Source organism: Saccostrea cucullata, unplaced genomic scaffold (assembly GCF_032062105.1).
Source record: "Saccostrea cucullata isolate Sc308-1 unplaced genomic scaffold, CSIRO_AGI_Scuc_v1 ctg11705, whole genome shotgun sequence".
NCBI lineage: Eukaryota > Metazoa > Mollusca > Bivalvia > Ostreida > Ostreidae > Saccostrea > Saccostrea cuccullata.
Window position 1 is genome coordinate 1 of NW_026922942.1, and position 20654 is coordinate 20654.

General features: G+C 34.2%; 1 protein-coding gene across 1 annotated transcript; it reads left to right on the forward strand.

Moving 5' to 3' along the window:
- Nucleotides 1-677: 677 nt before the first annotated feature.
- Nucleotides 678-20648, forward strand: LOC134262846 (U6 snRNA-associated Sm-like protein LSm8). Its single transcript, XM_062745173.1, has 4 exons — nucleotides 678-799; nucleotides 17835-17875; nucleotides 19569-19696; nucleotides 20426-20648. The coding sequence occupies exons 1-4, from the start codon at nucleotides 769-771 to the stop codon at nucleotides 20514-20516; spliced, it is 291 nt and encodes a 96-aa protein (XP_062601157.1). The 5' UTR covers nucleotides 678-768; the 3' UTR covers nucleotides 20517-20648.
- Nucleotides 20649-20654: the final 6 nt, after the last annotated feature.

A 20654-nucleotide genomic window follows, 5' to 3' on the forward strand; every position in this document is an offset into this window, starting at 1 on the left:
TTTTCTCATGTAATTACATCCCTGGTCAAAGTTTTGCTTTCAATTAATTATTAGATTTACTCAATTACTGATTCTGTGCATCTTATCATGCTCCACTGTGGGCCAAAATTGGTTGAATAAATTATTAAATATTCACTTCTAATCACAGGAGTTCGAAATTTTATCAATAAAGTCAATAGAATCACTCGATTGACTAATTTGAGCAAGCCATGAGCTATGCGTAGCTCATGGCTTGGTCAATCGAGTGATTTCTATTGACTTTGTTGATAAAATTTCGAACTCCTGTGCTTCTAATTACCTTTCTGAACAACACATTATGCTTTTAAGATTTTCACTGACTGCATTCAGTAAACATGATGTCTGTTTGAGAAACAACGCTGCCATGTTGTTCCTTCCACTGGCTTCCAGTATTTCTTATTTTCTAGCAGAACTCTGAGTAGGCTCACATTTTCAAGGGCGCAGACATTTTTCTTTCTCTCGCGCATGTGCAGTGAAGGGGTGTGTTATTGCTTTTAATTTTTTCTAATTGTTACACAGTCATAATGTAAAATATACTTTAAAATTGCTCGTTTCATTAATATAGCTAATTAAGAATCATATGTTTTACATTTTAATAGCATTTTCATTTCCATCAATGCCAAAAATAAGTCTTATTTTTGTGTAATTATAGGTCCCTCGATTGATCAATACTTGCTTCTCCCTCCTCAGAAAAGGAGAAGATAACTCGTACTTTTGTGTTCGTTTTGAAAGCGTTTCCAGCAAAGCAGTATGTCCTCGGCGCTGGAGTCTTATGTTAACCGTATCCTTCTGATTTGTTTGATTAAGTTATTTATTGATGAATCACAATGTTTCTATGATCATTATTAAGGCCATTTTAAAAATGGAGTGCGTCAGGTTGAATCCTTTATCTGTTTATCAGTGTTGATATTTCACTGTGATGGTCACTACACTGAGTCCTTTTATTAGCACTGGTATAGAGACAAGGGTTTAAATTTTCTCTAAACATTCAAGAACTATGAACATGATAAAACTTGTAGAATTCACCAGTCTTTCACTAAAGTACTAGTCCAAATATTGAAATAAAAAAAACAAAACAAACATCATTGCTATGCTTATTAATATGCTTAATTTTAATAAATTTTTGAGACATCAAATGAAATGCAAGGGTAATTTTTAAAAAAATAGTTCTGAGATTACTGACGGTACATGCAAGATATACCAGAATGCCTCTAGAATGTATGAATATTTGTACAATGTGAAGACTGCAATTTACAATAAAATGTTAATGTTTTGAGAAGTCTGGTGCATGACTAAGTGAAGAGCAATGTTACTAATTAAAACTAGTGCTAATTGTAACGGGGACCGTTACAGATGTTCCCCAAACGCTCCCCATTTCCCTTTTGGTGCCATATTCACTGTAAGCTTCATTAAATAAGACAAACTTTATGCATTTGAGACTTTAACAATGTTTACCGAAAAGGGTACCAAGTTCATTCAAATTTTAGCATTGTACGCGTGCGCATGTGAATTCATGTGCGTATTGACTATATCATCTTGTCTACACAATCTATATACTTTTATATACTAAATATAAAAGTATTTAATCCAAAAGTATTAAAAATACGCTCATTCAATTGTATTTTTGATTTTACTCATTTCACGTGCACGCACGTGCATACATGAGCATGGTGACATACCTTCTTGTAGAAGTCCATTACATCTATCTATGTTCTAAATACAACTCCGTTTGGTTGAAAACCAAGGGAGTTATAGCTGATTAAAGTTTCAGCCAATCAGATTGCAGCGTACGTTCACGCACGTATGGATGTGCACTGTGATCAAACCTTCTTGTAGAAGTCTATTATATCTATCTATATTCCAAATCCCATCCTGTTTGGTTGAAAACCAAGGGAGTTATAGCTGTTTAAAGTTTCAGCCAATCAGATTACAGCGCACGTGCATGCACGTGTTTTCATGAAAATTGTTATATATCATGTTGTAGGATATCATAATGCATGGCTATGTTCAAAATTTCAAAGGATTTCATCAAAAAACAAGAAAGATATTGAGATTTTAGTTTCAGCCGATCAGAGCGAAGCGCACGTGCATGCGCGTGAGATCTTGCTATTTTGATCATGTCATATTGTCTATGCTACTACTATATCCTTATATTATGAGTTTCAAAGCATTTCATCAAAAAGGTAAAAATTTATGCCGATATCAATTAAATCGGTCATTTCACGTGTTGCTCGTGTGCGCTCTTGCAAGCACGTGCACACAAAATGGCATGTTGACAATGTCATCTTACCTACATTTATAATATGTCTATATATTCTAAATATCAAAGCATTACATCGAAAAATGTAAAAGTTACGGCAATTTCAAGTATATTGGTCATTTCACGTGTTGCACGTGCACGCTCTTGCAAGCACGTGCGCGCAAAATGACCTTCGTTCCGCAAATCTACATAACATGCCCACTTACCCTAAAAAGGTTTCCCCTTAATCGGATGTGTACTTTACAAGATCATTCGCGGACAAAATTTTCCTGAGAAGAAAAATAATAATAACTAGAGCAAAGCTCGTTGCAAAGCAACGAGTAGGTCTTTCGTCTTGTTTGACCGGAAGTAGCTTTCATTTTTAATAAAAATGAGAAATAACGCCCAAAAATGCTTTGAATCCTCTGAAGCTAAGTTAATCAATGCAAAAATAAACCATTTTTGCTACTTCCGGTTTGACCGGAAGTGACGACGACGGACGGAAAATTAATTTTTAAGCTCCCAGAGACATATGTTACCTCAAAACTTGTCAAGAACCGCAAAAATAGGCGTTTTCCGACTACTTCCGGTTTGGCCGGAAGTGACGACTCTGGACGTTTTTTGACGACTCCAATAGATTGAGCTTGACATTTTAAACAACTTTGCTTCTTTGATGTATTACAAATTCTCAATACTTTTTGAGATATGAAGGAAAAACTTTCGGCCCCTCTAGGCCCTTAATTTTAGGGGCCAGCCCTTTTTTGGAGATATCAGTTGATAGATCGTGTAATTTTACACTACTCTTGTTCTACATGTCTTAACAAAATATTTCTAGGTAAAAAGTTATCGTAGAAAAGGTGTTAAAAATTTTGAAATTCTTGATAGGACTATTTTCGGGCCATTGAGAGCGTCGGCGCTTCGTACTTCCGGTAGTTGTGATATACAAAAGGCACTTCCCCAAAGGTTGCTCTAGCATCCCTGAAATTTTCACACTTCTATCTTCAATGGTTTTCGAGAACATTGCCGGACAAAGTGACCCTTTAAAAATAACAAAATCGAAGAAATCTCGAAACCGGAAGTGACGTCATCAAAACAAAAAAATATATACCTAGATTTTGTGATGTTCTATCAGTCCTGAAAGTTTCATGAAAATCGATCAAGCCGTTTTCGAGAACTCGCGTGCACAAAATATGTAAGAAAAAAAATAATAAAAACTGTGGAAAAGAAACCTAAGAATAACAGTAAGGTCTTCCGCTGAAGACGGAAGACCTTAACTAGATGAGATCTCGTTGCGAGCAACGAGTAGGTCTTCCGTTGAATTTAGCGATAAGATGAGATGTGATTTTGACTGAGATATTCGTTAAAGGATAATGTCATTTAGTTTTCCTTCATAAAATTTCAAGTTTCTGATTTTTATGACGATATTCTGAGCATCTTTTGTTTAATATGGCTTATAAAAATACTCCCTCTTTTCGAGACATAAAGCATAAAGATATAGCATTTTAGCCTCTAGCAACCCCTTATTACGTAAGATATGACCAAAATTTTATAATATATTGTTGCAAATCGTTAAGATGAATATCTTTTCTTCTGTAATGTATCACAAAATATTGATCATTGAAGAGGTAGAGATGCAAGACTTTGGCCCCTTTTAAACCCCTTATCTAATGAGTCAGCCCCTTTTTCTTGATACCAAATGAAAAGTCTTGTGATTTCAAAGCCTTTATGTTCAACACTTATTCAGAAATTTCTTTTCCCTTCTGAAGATATGCTTCATATAAATATTTAAGGGCCACCCCCACAAGTCCTTAACGAGGGCTGTTTTACAAAAATTCAAAGTATGCATATTGTTTAGAACATTATTCATGCCATCTTTTGTTCAATATTGCTTATCAAAATATTCCCCCTTTTCGAGATATAAAGCGTAAAAGATTTGACATTCTGGCCCCTTGTGACCCCTAATTACGTAACATTTGATCAAAATTGCATCATATATTGTTGCAAATCGTTAAGATTAATACTTTTGCTTCAGTAATGTGTAACAAAATCTTGATCATTAGAGAGTTATAGATAAAAGACTTGGCCCCTCTGAGCCCCTAATTTGAGGGGTCAGCCCTATTTTCTTGATATTAAATGAAAGGTCTTGTGGTTTTGAAGATATTTTGTTCAATACTTATTCAGAGATTTCTATTCGTTGTGGAGATATGCTACATGGAAATATTTAGGGGCCACTCCTACAAGTCCTTAATGGGTCCGTTTTACAAAAATTCAAAGTATGCATATTGTTTAGAACATTATTCTGGTCATCTTTTGTTCAATATTGCTTATCAAAATATTCCCCCTTTTCGAGATATAAAGCGTCAAAGATTTGACATTCTCGCCCCTTGTGACCCCTAATTACGTAACATATGATCAAAATTGTATCATATATTGTTGCAAATTGTTAGGATAAATACTTTTGCTTCAGTAATGTATTACAAAATATTGATCATTAGAGAGTTATAGATAAAAGACTTTTGGCCCCTCTGAGCCCCTATTTTGAGGTGTCAGCCCCTTTTTCTTGATATCGAATGAAAGGTCTTGTGATTTTGAAAATTTTTTGTTTAATACTTATTCAGAGATTTCTATTCGTTGTGGAGATATGCTAAATGGAAATATTAAGGGGTCACTCCTTCAAGTCCTTAATGGGGCCGTTTCACAAAAATTGAAAGTATGCATGTTGTTTAGAACATTATTCTGACCATCTTTTGTTCAATATTGCTTATCAAAATATTCCCCCTTTTCGATATATAAAACATCAAAGATTTGATAGTCTGGCCCCTTCTGACCCCTAATTACGTAACATATGATCAAAATTGTATCATATATTGTTGCAAATCGTTAAGTTGAACACTTTTGCTTCAGTAATGTATTACAAAATATTGATCATTAGAGAGTCATCGATGAAAGACTTTTGGCCCCTCTGAGCCCCTAATTTGAGGGGTCAGCCCCATTTTCTAAATATCAAATGACAGGTTGTGTGATTTTGAAGTTTTTTTGTTCTACATTTTTCAGAGATTTCTATTCGTTGTGGAGATATGCTAAATGGAAATATTAAGGGGCCACTCCTACAAGTCCTTAATGGGGCCGTTTTACAAAAATTCAAAGTATGCATAATGTTTAGAACATTATTCTGACCAACTTTTGTTCAATATTGCTTATCAAAATATTCCCCCTTTTCGATATATAAAGCATAAGAAATTTGATATTCTGGCCCCTTCTGACCCCTAATTACGTAACATATGATCAAAATTGTATCATATATTGTTGCAAATTGTTAAGTTAAACACTTTTGCTTCAGTACTGTATAACAAAATCTTGATCATTAGAGAGTTGTAGAAAAAAGACTTTTGGTCCCTCTGAGCCCTTAATTTGAGGGGTCAGCCCCTTTTTCTTGATATCAAATGAAAGGTCTTGTGATTTTCAAAATTTTTTGTTCAACATTTATTCAGAGATTTCTACTCGTTGTGGAGATATGCTAAATTGAAATATTTCGGGGCCACTCTTACGAGTCCTTAATGGGGCCGTTTCGCAAAAATTCAAAGTATGGATATTGTTTAGAACATTATTCTGGTCATCTTTTGTTCAATATTGCCTATCAAATTATTCGCCCTTTTCAAGATATAAAGCGTCAAAGATTTGACATTCTGGCCCCTTGTGACCCCTAATTACGCAAGATATGCTTAAAAGTTTATAATATATTGTTCCAAATGGTCTAAAATTAAAAAATTATGAAAAATCAAGCAGAAAAAATGATAAAATTTTTTGGTTACACGTGGGATCGAACCCGGGTCGCCCGCGTGACAATCCAGCACGCTAATCATTCAGCCATTGGGATCGCCGCTTCGCGTTTTCAAATGCAAATATCTCGAGATTGGCTTTTTCCATTTTCAAACAAATTACATACTTTGCTTCTACAAAAGGGTCTCTATTCACATCAAAAAACAAAAATATTAAAAAACAAAAGTTGAAAAATTGCGTTTTTTAAAATCACTTCCGGTAGCGACCGGAAGTATTGCTGACACACGTAAAGGTGATTCTGCAAAGCTTTAAGTCATAAACTATCATCTCAAATAAGTCTCCTCTTCATATCTTAAGCAGTTTTCGCTGCTAAGTTCAGACAAAATTGCATTTTAAAATCAGGAAATTGTAAATAACTCAAGACCGGAAGTGACGTCATCAACAAAAAAAATTTCCAATAAGGTTCAGATCAGTACCTATCAGATGTGAAAGTCTCATGAGAATCGGCCCAGTAGTTTACGAGAAATCGCGTGCACAAAATTGGTAAGAATAATAATAATAGGGAAAAAGAAACCGAAGAATAACAAGAAGGTCTTCCGTTGGAGACGGAAGACCTTAACTAGAAACGAAACTCGTTGCGAGCAACGAGAGGTCTCCCGTCCGATTCAGAAAAAAAAAAAACGTAAAATCAAACTGAAAAAGTGATATTAAAAATCGGACACACGGGGGACCGAACACGGGTCGCCAACGTGAAAATCCATTGCGGTACCCATTACACCTTTGGGAACCCGCTTCAAATTTAACATTCGAATATCGCGAGATTGCTTATTTTGATTCCAACATACATTACATTTTTTTTAAAATTCAGTTTGGAATTGTAAAATGACAGCCAGCTTGCTAAACTTTGCTCAAGATGATCACATCGGAATCTGTTACTTGAGTTTTAACAGTAACTTTTAGGTAGATAATCTATTAGTGATGAACAGATGATACTGTTTTCTTTCCTTTTTTTCGATATGTATTCAACTTTTTATTCCATGCAACTCCATAAACAGGCATGCTAATGTTATATATTTCTACACTCTTGTCACCATTTGTCTACTACTTAAGTCGGGTCACGATACATTATTTCATGCGAAACGTCACAAGTAGTTCTTAACGCTATTCCTTTGAAATATTTGATCTATTTGATGGATTTGATAGCTTCAATGAAAATTAGAAATGTATGTTCTTATAACCGGAATTTCGAGCGTTAGAAAGTATATTTTAATTATCACATTATACAAATATAATATCATATACGGCAAAGTAACACTAAAGTGTTTTCCACGAATTTTGTATCCTGTTTTCCCCCAAAGAGGAGATGAGTTACACGTTCATGAAAAGACTGAAATGTTTTACTGACGGTCAAGGAATGTGATACTATTTAAGTTCAATAACTTCCATTTATTACAAGAATATTTATACCCGGTATAACCTTTAATAAACAATCTTTTAAAAAAATGTTTTTCTTATTTTTGACTTTTCTATTCATTTAATATGTCTCAAGCCTGCGTGGAAAAATAAACAGAAGTCAAGTAATACTTCAGAAACATAGTGAATATTAAGTCAGGCAAGTTTCTTGAAAAGCTATTACTTATAACCAGAGTTTAGGATAAGTTTTCCCTGGTGCAAAACAAAAGATTGTTGTCATCGTATTTCCACTTGTAGTCATGTTGTATTCTACTTTGAGATGCACACAAAAGCAATTTCAATAGACGTTTGAGGAAAACTCATATTAAAACAATACTCAATGCAACGTAACTTCGATGTAGCAATCTAAAGAATCCTTTACATTTCATAAATCTTTTTGGTAGAAGTTTCGTTCATCTAAACGCTCAGCTGACCTTCTAGAACCCGACTTGCTTAATGCCGGAGTTCACGGAGACGCCCCGCCATCTTGGACACGCTTCAGATTTTTAAATGCGAATATCTAGTGTGTGGATTGATCAATTCTAAAATAAATTATATATTTGGCCTTTCCAGTAGGGTCTCCATTAACATTAATTATATCAAGGAAAAATATTAAAAAACAAAAAAAGATGAAAAAGTGCACATTTTGAATTCACTTCCTGTAGCAACCGGAAGTACTGACGACGCAAACGAAGGCAAAATTGCACATCTATAAGTCATGGTCTATCATCTCTAATAAGTCTCCAGTTAATATCTTTAGCCATTTTCGAGAACACTCGAAGACAAAATCGCATTTTTAAATCAGGAAATTGCCCATAACTTGGCACTGGTACCGAATTTTCCAACAAACGGAATTTTATATAAAATTCATATAATGACCTATAATTCCTGAAATTTTCATTGAAATCCACCGAATAGTTTACGAGAAATCGCCTGCACAAAATGTTGTCTAAAAAAAAAGAATAATAATAATAATAACTAGATTCGATCTCGTTGCGAGCAACGAGAGGTCTTCCGTCCGATTCAGGAAAAAAAAAACCCTCGTAAAATCAAGCTGAAAAGTGATTCAAAAATTTGGTCACAAGGAGGATTGAACCCAGGTCGCCAACGTGAATACTCTTCCCCCCCCCCTTTTTTTTTATTTTTATCCCCAACGCGCAAACCATTTAGCTATTGAGAGTACTGCTCTAAACATACTTGTGTATACTTTTGCAACAGTTCACCTGTCTAAGAATTATAAAAAAAAAAATACATTCATAATTTAGCGCCAAACGCCACGAGTAAATATTCGCGCCTTTTCTTTGGACTGATCTATTAAATAGGTATGATAGCTTCAATTAAATTTTAAAAATAAAACATTCTTAGCGCCTTTATTTTATTTCGACGTTAAGAAAGTATATGTAACACATTATACACATTACATATCGTATCTAGCCCAGTTACACTTAAGCAGTGAAACGGAAATTAAGTTTTAAGATTGACACTCAATTGCCACGTACGGCTGTAACGTGTCGGACCTGAGCGGTCAGTAGGTCCGTGCTCGGATTACCGAGTTTTACTGGGGATATGATTGAATGCAATATTTACAGATAATAATATGACACCTGCCTGGTGTCTTTAAATCAAATGACCTAAGTGCTTTGTACACTTATATATCTTCAGTTAATACCGGCACCTGCCTGGTGCCATATGACAATTGCCTCACCATACAACTGACTATATAAGTCAACAACCACCTGCCTGGTGCCTCTTGATTTAGCCTTTAACACCTGCCTGCTGTCGTACTGCTTACCAAGTTGCCTATATAACTCTAGCCAAGTAGCTGCAATATACTTACACATTATTTAACTTTGTAAGAGCTTCTCTGTCCTAATGACAAACATATAGCTAACGTCACAAAGCTATATTTTAACTAGTCACTGACTACGGCAACTTTGCACAATTCCATTTGATAGATACCCTAATTAGTTTCTGTACCAAAGTGAAGACACAAGCCAAATGGCTGGACTGCCGTCTTGTACCTCAACTTAATCAATGATCATAAGTTATCAGATATCATATTGATAAGATACTACAGATTGCCTCTCTTCTGGCAACACTTTTATTATTTTCTAAAAGAACATCATTTATCAATAAAACTTGTATAATTCTTTTGTCAATTGACCAATTAATTACAATATTTACTTTGATTATCTATTATAATATAAACAAGTAACGGGAGGTAACTCCTCCAACCATTTCACCACTACGTTAGAGTCGAAGTAGTTTTTTACATTTCATGTATCCTTATGTCAGAATCGTTCAATCAAACGCTCAGCTGCCTCCATAAACCCCTACTCGCGAAATGGTGGAGTTGACAGAGAGAGCCGCCATCTTGGTCCCGCTTCAGATTTTCAAATGTTAATATCTAGAGTTCAGACAAACCAATATCCAAACAACTTACATAGTAAGCATTAATCAAAGAGTCTCTATTATCATTCCAAAAATTAATAAAAAATATTGAAAAACAAAAAAGTTAGAAAATTCGATTTTTTAAATTCGCTTCTCCTGACGACAGGAAGTACCGACGACGAACGAAGAGTCGCGTCCTGGGTGGTATATATCACGATCTTTAATCCTTGAAAATTTCATGTTGATATCTTTTACCGTTTTTGAGTTTAATCGCGGACAAAATGTCATTTTAATTTCAGGAAATTGTCCGTAACTTGGCACCGGAAGTGAGTTTCCAAATTTTCTCTCGGATATAATAAATTCATGTAACAACACATCTGTCCTGAAAATTTCATGTAATTCCATCGAGTAGTCTTCGAGAAATCGCGTGCACAAAATTAGAAAGTCAAAAAAATAAGAAAAATAATAATAATAATAATAAGAAACAATAGAATCACTATAAGGTCTTCCGTGAAGACGGAAGACCTTAACTAGATGAGATCCCGTTGCGAGCAACGAGTAGGTCTTCCGTTGAATTTGTCGATAAGATGAGATGTGATTTTGACTGAGATATTCATTAAAAGAGAATGACATTAAGTTTTCTTTCATTAATTTTAAAGTTTCTGATTTTCATCACGATATTCTGAGCATATTTTGTTCAATATGGCTTATAAAAATGTTCCCTCTTTTCCAAATGAAATGCATAAAATATATATCATTTTGGCCCCTCGCAAACACTTACGTATTCTATGACATATGATCAAAATTTTATAAGATATTGTGGCTAATCGTTAAAATGAATATATGTGCTTCTCATGATGGATATTTATCAAAAAAATATTGATCATTAGAGAGTTATAGATAAAAGACTTTTGGACCCTCTGAACCCCTAATTTGAGGGGTCAGCCCCATTTTCTTGATATCAAATGAAAGGTCTTGAGATTTTGAAGATTTTTGTTGAACATTCATTCAGAGATTTCTATTCGTTGTGGAGATATGCTACATAGAAATATTTAGGAGTCACTTAAGTCTTTAATGGTTCAGTTTATTAAAATTCAAAGTATGTATATTGTTTAGAACATTATTATGACCAACTTTTGTTCAGTATTGCTTATTAAATATCCCCCCTTTTCTAGAAATAAAGCGTCAAAGATTTGACATTCTGGCCTCTTATGACCCCTAATTACGTAACATGTGATCTAAATTGTATCATATACTGTTGCAAATCGTTAAGATTAATACTTTTGCATCAGTAATGTACAACAACATATTGATCATTAGAGAGATATAGATAAAAGACTTTTGGCCCCTCTGAGCACCTAATTTGAGGGGTCAGCCCCTTTTTTATATTAAATGAAAGGTCTTGTGATTTTGAAGATTTTTTTGTTCAACACTTATTCAGAGATTTATATTCGTTGTGGAGATATGCTAATAGAAATATTTAGGGGCCACTCCTACAAGTCCTTAATGGGGCCGTTTTACAAACATTCAAAGTATGCATATTGTTAACAATTTTATTCTGACCAACTTTTGTTCAGTATAGTTTATCAAAATATTTTCCCTTTTCAAGATATTAAGCGTCAAAGATTTGACATTCTGGCCCCTTGTGACCCCTAATTACGTAACATATGATCAAAATTGTATCATATATTGTTGCCAATCGTTAAGATAAATAGTTTTGCTTCAGTAATGTATAACAAAATATTGATCAATAGAGAGTTATAGATAAAAGACTTTTGGACCTCTGAGCCCCTAATTTGGGGGCCAGCCCCTTTTTCTTGATATCAAATGAAAGGTCTTGTGATTTTGAAGCTTTTTTGTTCAACACTTATTCAGAGATTTCTATTCGTGGTGGAGATATGCTACATAGAAATTTTTAGGGGCCACTCCTACAAGTCCTTAATGGGGCCGTTTTACAAACATTCAAAGTATGGATGTTGTTTAGAACATTATTCTGACCATCTTTTGTTCAATATTGCTTATCAAAATATTCTCCCTTTTCAAGATATAAAGCGTCAAAGATTTGACAGTCTGGCCCCTTGTGACCCCTAATTACGTAACATATGATCAAAATTGTATTATATATTGTTGCCAATCTTTAAGATAAATACTTTTGCTTCAGTAATGTATAACAAAATATTGATCAATGGAGAGTTATAGATAAAAGACTGTTAGCCCCTCTGAGCCCCTAATTTGAGTGGTCAGCCCCTTTTTCTTGATATCAAATGAAAGGTCTTGTGATTTTGAAGCTTTTTTGTTCAACACTTATTCAGAGATTTCTATTCGTTGTGGAGATATGCTACATAGAAACATTTAGGGGCCAATCCTACAAGTCCTTAATGGGGCCGTTTTACAAAAATTCAAAGTATGCATATTGTTTAGAATATTATTATGACCATCTTTTGTTCAATATTGCTTATCAAAATATTCCCCCTTTTCGAGATATAAAGAGTCAAAGATTTGATATTCTGGCCCCTTGTGACCCCTAATTACGTAACATGTGATCTAAATTGTATCATATATTGTTGCAAATCGTTAAGATTAATACTTTTGCATTAGTAATGTACAACATATTGATCATTAGAGAGATATAGATAAAAGACTTTTGGCCCTCTGAGCACCTAATTTGAGGGGTCAGCCCCCTTTTTTTATATTAAATGAAAGGTCTTGTGATTTTGAGGATTTTTTTGTTCAACACTTATTCAGAGATTTATATTCGTTGTGGAGATATGCTAATAGAAATATTTAGGGGCCACTCCTACAAGTCCTTAATGGGGCCGTTTTACAAAAATTCAAAGTATGCATATTGTTAAGAATTTTATTCTGACCAACTTTTGTTCAGTATAGTTTATCAAAATATTCTCCCTTTTCAAGATATAAAGCGTCAAAGATTTGACAGTCTGGCCCCTTGTGACCCCTAATTACGTAACATATGATCAAAATTGTATTATATATTGTTGCCAATCTTTAAGATAAATACTTTTGCTTCAGTAATGTATAACAAAATATTGATCAATGGAGAGTTATAGATAAAAGACTGTTAGCCCCTCTGAGCCCCTAATTTGAGGGGTCAGCCCCTTTTTTCTTGATATCAAATGAAAGGTCTTGTGATTTTGAAGCTTTTTTGTTCAACACTTATTCAGAGATTTCTATTCGTTGTGGAGATATGCTACATAGAAATATTTAGGGGCCAATCCTACAAGTCCTTAATGGGGCCGTTTTACAAAAATTCAAAGTATGCATATTGTTTAGAATATTATTCTGATCATCTTTTGTTCAATATTGCTTATCAAAATATTCCCCCTTTTCGAGATATAAAGCGTCAAAGATTTGATATTCTGGCCCCTTGTGACCCCTAATCACGTAACATATGATCAAAATTGTATCATATATTGTTGCCAATCGTTAAGATAAATACTTTTGCTTCAGTAATGTATAACAAAATATTCATCAAAGGAGAGTTATACATAAAAGATTTTGGCCCCTCTGAGCCCTTAATTTGAGGGGTCAGCCCTTTTTTTCTGATACCAAATGAAAGGTCTTGTGATTTGGAAGATTTTTTGTTCAATACTTATTCAGAGAATTCTATTCGTTGTGGAGATATGCTACATAGAAACATTTAGGGGCCAATCCTACAAGTCCTTAATGGGGCCGTTTTACAAAAATACAAAGTATACATATTGTTTAGAACATTATTCTGGTCATCTTTTGTTCAGTATCGCTTATCAAAATATTCCCCCTTTTCGAGATATAAAGCGTTAAAGATTTGACATTCTGGCCCCTTGTGACCCCTAATTACGCAATATATGCTTAAAAGTTTATTACATATAGTTCCAAATGGTCTAAAATTAAAAAATATCTAAAAATCAAGCAGAAAAAATGATAAAATTTTTTGGTCACACGGGGGATCGAACCCGGGTCGCCCGCTTGACAATCCAACGCGCTAACCATTTAGCCACTGGGATCGCCGCTTCACGTTTTCAAATGCAAATATCTCGAGATTGGCTTTTTCCATTTTCAAACAAATTACATATTTCGCTTCTACAAGAGGGTCTCTATTCATATCAAAAACAAAAATATTGAAAAATAAAAGTTGAAAAATTGCGTTTTTTAAATTCACTTCCGGTAGCGACCGGAAGTATTGATGACACACGAAAAGGTGATTCTGCAAAGCTATAAGTCATGAACTATCCTCTCAAATAAGTCTCCTGTTCATATCTTAAGCAGTTTTCGCTACTAAGTTCAGACAAAATTGCATTTTAAAATCAGGAAATTGTAGATAACTGACGACCGGAAGTGACGTCATCAACCAAAAAAATTTCCAATAAGGTTCAGATCAGTACTTATCAGATGTGAAAGTTTCATGAGAATCGGCCCAGTAGTTAACGAGAAATCGCGTGCACAAAATCGGTAAGAATAGGGAAAAAGAAACCGAAGAATAACAAGAAGGTCTTCCGTTGGAGACGGAAGACCTTAATAATAATAATAATAAGAAACAATAGAATCACTATAAGGTCTTCCGTGAAGACGGAAGACCTTAACTAGAGCAAAGGTCGTTGCAAAGCAACGAGTAGGTCTTCCGTCCTATTTTACCGGAAGTAGCTTTCATTTTGAACAAAAATGAGAAATAACACCTAAAAATGGGTTGACTCCTCTAAAGCTATGTTAATTAATGCAAAAATAAGCTATTTTTTGCTACTTCCGGTTTGACCGGAAGTGACGACGACGGACGAAAACTTCATTTTTATGCTCACAGAGACATATCTTACCCAAAAACTTGTCAAGAACGGCAAAAATACGCGTTTTCCGACTACTTCCGGTTTGGCCGGAAGTGACGACGCCGGACGTATTTTGTTGACTCTAATAGATTCAGCTTGACATTTTGAACAACTTTGCTTCTTTGACGTATTACAAATTCTTAATACTTTTTGAGATATAAAGGAAAAACTTTCGGCCCCTCCAGTCCCTTAATTTTAGGGGCCAGCCCTTTTTTCGAGATATCATTTGAAAGATCTTGGAATTTTACACTTCTTTTGTTCTATATGTTTTATCAAAATATTTTCATGTAAAAAGATATTGTAGAAAATGTGTTAAGAATTTTGAAATTCGCGATTTGACAATTTTCGGGCCATAGCGAGCGCCGACATGTGGTACTTCCGACAAAAATGAAATGCATTTTGCACATCTATAGACTTAGGACTATCATACCTGAAATTTTCACGTTTCTATCTATAGCCATTTTTTAGAACGTTCGCGGACAACCTGACACTTCAGTAATCATAAAATCGACGATATTTCGGGACCGGAAGTGACGTCATCAAAACGGAAAAAAATGAATCGAGTTCAAGTAATGTTACATAAGTCCTGAAAGTTTCATAAAAATCCATCGAGGCGTTTTCGAGAAATCGCGTGCACAAAATCGGTAAGAAAAAAAGAATAATAATAGGTAAGAAAAAAAGTGAAAAAGAAACCGAAGAATAACAAGAAGGTCTTCCGCTGAAGACGGAAGACCTTAACTAGATATGATCTCGTTGCGAGCAACGAGGGGTCTTCCGTCCGACTCTGAAGTAAAAAACGAAAAATCTAGCAGAAAAAGTGATTTAAAAAAAATCAGACATTCGCGGGAGCGAACCCAGATCGCCCGCGTGACAATTCGACGCACTAACCATTCGGCCATTGAAAACACCGCTTCAAATTTTTAAATACGAAAATCTCGAGATTGCCTTTTTTGATTCTAAAACAAATTGCATATTTTGCATTCGCAAAAGACTCACTGTTAGGATATTTAATATCAAAGAAAAATATTGGAAAACAAAAAAGTTTAAAAATTGTGGTTTTTTAAATTCGCTTCCGGTATCGACCGGAAGCACTGACGGAAGATTTGAAAGTATAGTGCAAAACTGCAACATGTCATCTATCAGTCCTAAAAATGAAAACATTCTAGCTTTTGTCGTTTTTGAGTTTTTGTGTCGACAAAATGGTCACTTAAAATTCGATTAAAGGTCGATAACTTCCGACCGGAAGTGATTTTTCAAAAATTAAAAAAAATGTATCAGGATTAGATCATGATACATCATCTCTGAAAATTTCAAAGAAATCCGTCCACGCATCTCTAAGAAATCGTCTGCACAAAATTTGGACGAAGAAAAATAATAATAATAGTGAAAAAGAAACAAGAGAATAATAGAAGGGTCTTCCGTTGGAGACGAAAGACCCTAATAATAATAAGAAGAAGAAACAGAGTAAAAACAATATGTTCCCCAACTTCGTTTGGGGAACATAAAAAGAAAACAAGTCAACTGTCATATACACAAGCAACTAGACATCTTTCCTTTACCACACATGTGTAACAGAAGGTTGCCCTGAATAGTCCCGAATCAATTGACAGGAATCGTTTTCAGTTTTAACCGTTTATTGATTACAACAATTTAACAGAACATCCATACACTGCAACAGTGCTAACAGGTCAAATGTAGACTGCTCTCTCTCCTATAAATATGTCAACTGTCTTCAATATGAAAATCAACACTGTCCATTAAAATTTACAACAGTCATATACAGTGGACCTTCAGATATCCGGACCCCAGATATCCAGATGCTTCAGTATCCGGACGACTTTTCATCGGGACGGAATTTTTAAATACTATGTTGTTTTGTTTAACTGGTGATTCAGGTATCCGGACACTTCACATATCCGGACAAATTGACTAGGAACCAAATCGTTCGGATAAAAGAGGCTCCACTTTATAGTAATAACACCCTTGGGCTAACCCGGGCGGGGACGTACTGTGACGCACAATCAATATAACAATAAGTATTACGTTAACAAAATGTTAAAAGGTATATTTATGTACATGATAAATATTAGGGCTGTGTATTGAGCCAAAAAATTCGATACGATACGATACAATATTTTTTAAAGCGATATGCGATATATTGGATTCTGAAACAAGTCCATCACAAAAGGCTTCTAAATCATTTTAATGCATACATTTCATAACAATTAAGTGTTTTATTACCCATTTGAAAGTTCTTGTCTCATTGTCTTTAAAAATAACACTTCAATTACAACTTTTGATGACAGTAAAATCAACTTCTTCAAATAAATTTTTCTTTGTATTTTGTAATAATTATAAAAACTGTGTTATTTCCTTACATATTATACAATTATTTAAGGTTTTAATTCAAAAAAGTAAAATAAAATCTTTGGTGATTTAAATTCCCATCTTTTAAACAGCTGAAGAAAAAATGTCTGTCCGATACGTATTGGAAGTTATTTTTCGATACGATATTTTTCTTGAATATCGATACATATCGATATATCGATATATTGATACAGCCCTAATAAATATAGACTTATGCTAATTTAATATCAGTCAATTTAATGTACACAAGTAATACTCAATTACTGGAATATTAATTATTATTAATTTCAGTTTAGTGTGAAGTTTTGCATTCATATCACAATCTTTTTTCGTCAGATGCATCCAGCATAAACATGATTAGTCAACTCAACTTATCAACATTGATACGGAAATAGTCTGTTGCACAAGCAACCGATCAGGGATTAGAAGAAACTTCGAGTTGTAAAGCTTGCAGTTAGGAGGCATTTACTTTTATCTTGATATCAACATAGGTTGTGACGTAATGCAAAACTACACACTTAACTGAAATTGATTATAATACATTTTCAAATAAAGATATCAACCATCACACATGTATGTTAATTTACTCTTTTTACACAAACATATATTAATATAGCAAGACCGAAGTACCTGAGTCTTGGTGTTTACTCCTGGATCTTTTACCACCATGTCAAAATATAACAGACCACTGTATTTCAGTTTAGTTCTTGCGTTGTGTATTATTGTGTAATACATGTAATTCTGAATTATGCCCTTAACTAATTAAATAGGGACAGTTTCCATAGTAACAGCTGATGGAAGAATAATTGTAGTAAGTATTTACGTTTGATAATTGCATCAAATCAAAACTAGTCCATAATTATTACAAAAAGACTGTATTCAGTGATGCATAGAGAATATTACTCAACAAGCAAATTCAAAGAATTGTGGTCCCCCGCTTTCGGTGTCTTTCTGAGTGAGAAGTTATTTTTTATGACATATTGTGTGTAATTTGAACATCTTATCATATGTGAATTATTTAGAAAGTAACATTGAAGTTGATTTTTTTTTGAAGGATGAAAACCCTAATCCAGACCGTTAAAAAGTTATGGAAATTTTTTAAGTAAAATTTTTTTTAAAGTAGGTCAAATCCAAGGTCAAGATTAAAGGGTCAAAGTTGTTGATATCCAATCAAAGGTCTTCTCACAAGCATTAAATATTTGAAGAATGAAAGCCCTAGCCCTTACTATTCAAAAGTTATGGTCAAGGTTAAAGTTTTTCATAAGTACGTAAATCTTTAAGGTCAAGGTCAAAAGGTCAAAGTTGTTGATATCCAATGAAAGGACTTGCCACAAAGAATACATATGTGAAATATAAAAGTCCTAGTATCTACCGTTCAAAAGTTGTGACCAAAGTTAAAGTTTTTTTTAAAAAAGTAGTTAAAACTCCAATGTCAAGGTCAAAGGGTAAAAGTTGTTGGTATCCAATCAAAGGTCTTCTCAAAATGATTACATATGTGAAGTAGGAAAGCCCTAGCCCTCACCGTTCAAAAGTTATGGTCAAGGTTAAAGTTTTTTCATAAGTACGTAAATTTCCAAGGTCAAGGTCAAAAGGTCAAGGTTGTTGGTATCCGTTGAAATGTCTTGAAACAACGAATACATATGTAGAATATAAAAGTCCTAGTATCCACTGTTTAAAAGTTGTGACCAAGGTTAAAGTTTTTAAAATGTAGTTAAAACTCCAAGGTCAAGGTCAAAGGGTAAAAATTGTTGGTATCCAATCAAAGGTCTTCTCACAAGGATTACATATGTGAAGTATGAAAGCCTTAGTCCTCACCGTTCAAAAGTTATGGTCAAGGTTAAAGTTTTTTTCATAAGTATGTAAATCTCCAAGGTCAAGGTCAAAAGGTCAAGGTTGTTGTTATCCAATGAAAGGTCTTGCCACAAACAATACATATGTGAAATATAAAAGTCCTAGTACCTACTATTCAAAAGTTATGGCCAAAGTAAAAGTTTGGAATTTTTGTGTAAAAGTGGGTCAAACTCCAAGGTCAAGGTCAAAAGGTCAAATTTGTTGGTACCCAAAGAAAGGTCTTGTCACAAGGAATACACATGTGAAATATGAAAGTCATAGCTCCACTAAATCAAAAGTTATGGGCAAGGTTAAAGTTTTTGTGACGGACAGACTGACAGACTGACAGACTGACCGACTGACGGACAGACGGACAGACAGACAGACGAATGAGATTTAATGTCCCCTCGCTTTCGCGAAAGCGGGGGACAATAAATAAATTTGTAAAATATAAAATTTATAAAATGAAAAGATAATTAAGGTACCTCTGCTTTTTCACAATTTTTAAAATATACATGTAATATTTTACAAACACACCTTAATTTAGTACATGAATATGTTTTCCAGCTTCAAATTTTCCAAGTTCATTTTAATTAATGTTCCCAGGACATGCAGGAGTTAAGAGAATGATCCTGTCTTGAAGATCTGGTCTAAAATTTTCTGGTTCTTTACAGGGAACGTTGAAAGGTTTTGATCAGACCATAAACTTAATTCTTGACGAGAGCCATGAAAGAGTGTACAGCACATCACAGGGGGTGGAACAAGTCATATTGGGATTATACATCATTAGGGGGGATAATGTGTAAGTATTTATATATAAACATGGAGGTGGAGCAAGTGATACTGGATTGTACATCATCAGGAGAGATAAAGTGTAAGAAAACACAAGTGGCAGACAAGATGATATATCATCATGGAGGATATTGTGTAAGTACATCAAAGAGGGTAAAACAAGTCAGTAATGGAATTTGGAGTTTTTGAAACTTTTGGAATTCTACACCATCTTTGGAGATAATGTGTAACAGAAAGTAGGTCACAATGGGTGGAGCAAGTCACACTGGGATTAATCAGGGGAGATTACCGGTACATGTAAGTGATTCACAGAGGGTGGAACAAGTCATACTAAGTCTGGATTGTGTAATATGTAAATACATCATAGGGGATGGAACAAGACATACACTTGGATTGTACATACATCTGGGCAGTTATGTGAATCAAAGTCATTTTACATTTTCAACTTGCCATTGCAGTAAGGCCCTATATGTCCATCTTGTGCGCTAAGTTCAAAATCAAGAGAGAAGAAAAGCATACAATTTTCTGTAGATATTTAAATATCTGCTTAAAATTAAATATTGATATTTTATTTATCAATTTCCTTAAGTTAATTTACATTGGTACAAATATAAACTGTCTTCTATCTATAGCTATATCTAATTGTTATTGGCTAACTTGTATTTTGGAATATTATACTCTGTAATAGAAAAAGAGAGAGAATCCTAGGTGTTCAGTATGCTACCTTTTCTCTTGACAGAGCGGTGATAGGGGAAATTGACGATGACACAGACAATGGATTAGACTTCAACAGCATCAAGGCAGAGCCACTCAATGCCGTGACACACTGAAGACTAGAGTCCCCACATCATTTAAATCATGCATTGCTGTACCAAACATTCTAGCCTTGACATTGTGCATCATTTAAATCATGCATTGTCTTACGAAACATTTGAGCATTAGCAATGTGAATTTCAAGGCTTATTATT